General features: G+C 41.9%; 1 protein-coding gene across 1 annotated transcript in view; it reads left to right on the top strand.

Annotated features, from left to right (window-relative positions):
• The first annotated feature begins 471 nt into the window (after positions 1 to 471).
• SNTB1 (syntrophin, beta 1 (dystrophin-associated protein A1, 59kDa, basic component 1)) overlaps positions 472 to 2,970 on the top strand; it is a 57,104-nt gene continuing 54,605 nt past the window's right edge. Inside the window, exons 1-2 of the mRNA XM_009881038.1 lie at positions 472 to 493; positions 1,234 to 1,450. Coding sequence (XP_009879340.1) covers positions 472 to 493; positions 1,234 to 1,450 — 239 coding nt within the window. The remainder of the gene's footprint in view (positions 494 to 1,233; positions 1,451 to 2,970) is intronic.

Genomic DNA, 2,970 nt, shown 5'->3' with positions numbered 1-2,970 from the left:
TTTGAACTTAAAAACTTCAGTCTGCTTTCCCTAATTTAACCTCCTTCACCACAATGCCCTTTTGTAATTTACCCGTCTTTTTATTATTCAGTCATTCCCAGCTTCTTCAGCTGAGCTAACATGATGGTCTGCACCGTTTCCTTGAAATCATCTCTCACAGCATTTTAATAACTTCCCTAAGTAAGTTCACAGTGCTCCTGCCTTTTCGGTTCATGTCATCGCTGTTTGAGTCGTCGGTGCAATCAAGTGGCAATAGCCAGTTAGGCAGCCACAGCTGTGTACATTGGATGTGTATGTTTAACCAGGGTGCTTAAATGTGAGGTCTTTTCTTGGTTGAGCTCCATCAGGTTTGTGAAGGAGAAGGAGACTGTGGCTGGCAGATTTGCCAAGCACATGAAAAGCAAAAGTGATCTTGAACTGCCAAAAGAATTCAAAAAAATGTTGCCATACTTGCCTGCATAAAAAGGGAATATGAAGTATGAGTGTAAAAGAGGTATTGATTTTTGCATTTAAGTAAGATCGTTTGGGAATCCTACATTCACTTTTCATAGCCATATTGGAAAAAAAGCATTGGAAGAGGCTGAGAAGAGATCTAATCTGACACCTCTACTCCCACGAAAGGCTCAAACTCAATTTTATTTCCCCAAGAGAAGGCTAAGAGGTGAATTGGGTTTTGTTCACTCCATATATATACATGCACAAGTAGATCAGCTAAAACTGCTTCCCAGCAAGCAGAAATAGCTGTCCAGATCAGTGGCGGGACACTGACAAGCATGAACCAGAAACAAGATGTGAGTTTGCAGCACTCCGAGTATCACTGGAACATTTTAGATAGGGGAGTAATAGAGTCACTGTCACTTGATTGAATGTCTTTCTTAAAACCTTCTCTATACCCCAGCCAGCTCACGGCTTCTGTACATAGGAATTGCTGCATGAGGACTTAAAGCCTGTCAAGTAGAAGTTGTATGGCTCTCCTGGCCTTACGCTACCTATATGTTCTTATTTTTCCTGTTCTGTTCTTTTCCCTTGTTTTACTCATTGCACCCTACCGAGATGGGCAGCAGTCAGATCTCAATCTTTTGTATTTGCACAGCTTCCCATTGCCATGATGTTGGCCACGTAGAAATAATAAACAGTGCTGAGGGTTGGTAACAGTTCAAAGAACTCACATGGGATGCAGCTACTGAATATCCATTTATTTATTACTTTCCTTTTCTTTTTTTTTTCCCATAGTGAAATACATGAGAGAAGCAACCCCCTATGTGAAGAAAGGCTCTCCTGTTTCAGAAATTGGGTGGGAGACGCCTCCCCCCGAATCTCCCCGCTTGGGTTGTGCCTCTGCCGACCCCCTGTCGCAGCTTTCGCTCTCCATCCACAGAGACAAGAAGACAATACCACTCAAGATGTGCTACGTGACACGCAACATGACGGTGTCGGACCCCGAAAACAGGTGAGTCAAAGATTTGGGGCTTTGGAATTTTGCCTTCGCGTTGAATCGTTGTTGACCTTTTCAGTGTTGGGGTTGGTGAGGAGGAGCTGGTGATGGCTCTGGCTGCACACACAAACCCAGCGAGGGGCAAGCAAGGACTGGTTTGGGGAGAGCGGGTGGTGGTGTCTGAGCTGCGTGGTGCTGGTTCAGCTTTTGGGTTGTGCTAGAGAAACTTTCCAGTGCAGTAATCCAATATTTTTATTAGAAATAGAATCACAGGAGTTTGTTTTTATCCTGATAAAGTGTCTGCTTTTGAAGGAAAAGATACTGTACACACTAATTAGTTACATCTTCCGGGCTGGCTTAATCTAATTCCACTAAATTGCATTTTCTTTTCTTTTCTTTTTAATGACTATTATTTTAAGAATGGCCTGTTTTGTCCATTCAGTTCTGAGCATTAAAGTCAAGAACAGAAGAAAAGTTCCACTTACAAGGCATTAATGGGGAATTTCTGTGACTTCTTGTTTTTTTTTCATAAGGTTAAAAATAGGATGAGCTTTTAACAGCCCTTATTTATAACATATGTGGAGCAGCTGCACCACACCAGCACGCGCTCTGATCCCTGCTCTAACAGCTGCTAGTAAAAAAGGGACCAGTCAAGTCAGTAATACAGACTGATTCTTCCATCCAAATAATGGCCTTTTTGTTTTTCTGCAGTGTCGGCTTGCCCAGAAGCTGGGTGCAATGCCTTTGATTCTCAGCACTTATGGATAGGCATAAATAAAAGTTACATTTTCATTTGAAGAGAAGGAGAAGAGGGAAGAGCAGAAGGGGGTTTGGGGAGTATGGGTTCCCCTGCAATCTCTTGCACTGCAATTCAGAAACTTTATCAGTATCTGTAATTTTCCTTCTTTTTTTTTTATATTTGTCTGACCGTCTTTTAAGGGTTCTTCCCCACCCCCCACTTTATTGTTTAGTATTGCTTTACTTTGCTTCTGCTGTTCATCTCATCAAGTGGTTACCAACATAGTCCGTGATAACTGACCACTACAAAAGTGCAATTGTAAACCAGCAATTACCCTAGCAGTCCTTCTCAAGTTTAAATCAAGATGGTTCTTGATATCGGCCACTTTTTTTTTCCCCATATATCTGTATAATTTAGGATGTTGAGGTTTGACAGCTCTATCACTAGCTTGAGAGTTTGTCATTCTCTCTGCCATAGAGTGTATTTTAAAAACATGCATGCAGGTTGCAGTGTTTGAATCAGCACAATGTAACGATGCTTTACGCATGTTGGCTCCTTTCTTTCAACATTTTTCCCTTTTTTTTTTTTTTTTCCGTATTATAGTTCTCAGTGTCTGTCACTTTCCTGGTCCTCAATTTTGTTTGAAGGCCAGGAGGACTGATTCAGAGGGACACACTCATTGCCCATGACACTTCTGCGATGGAGCTGACTTTTTCGGAGTGCGCTACAAATGTGTGTGTGTTCTTAGGTGTTACTAGGAAGTAACGCGTGGGAGAGTCGTATTGCTTATTATCAT

The sequence above is a fragment of the Charadrius vociferus genome, unplaced genomic scaffold, assembly GCF_000708025.1.
Source record: "Charadrius vociferus isolate BGI_N301 unplaced genomic scaffold, ASM70802v2 scaffold2, whole genome shotgun sequence".
Taxonomy (NCBI): Eukaryota; Metazoa; Chordata; class Aves; order Charadriiformes; family Charadriidae; genus Charadrius; species Charadrius vociferus.
Note: the sequence above shows the minus strand (reverse complement) of the source record. Positions and strands in the feature narration are given on the sequence as shown.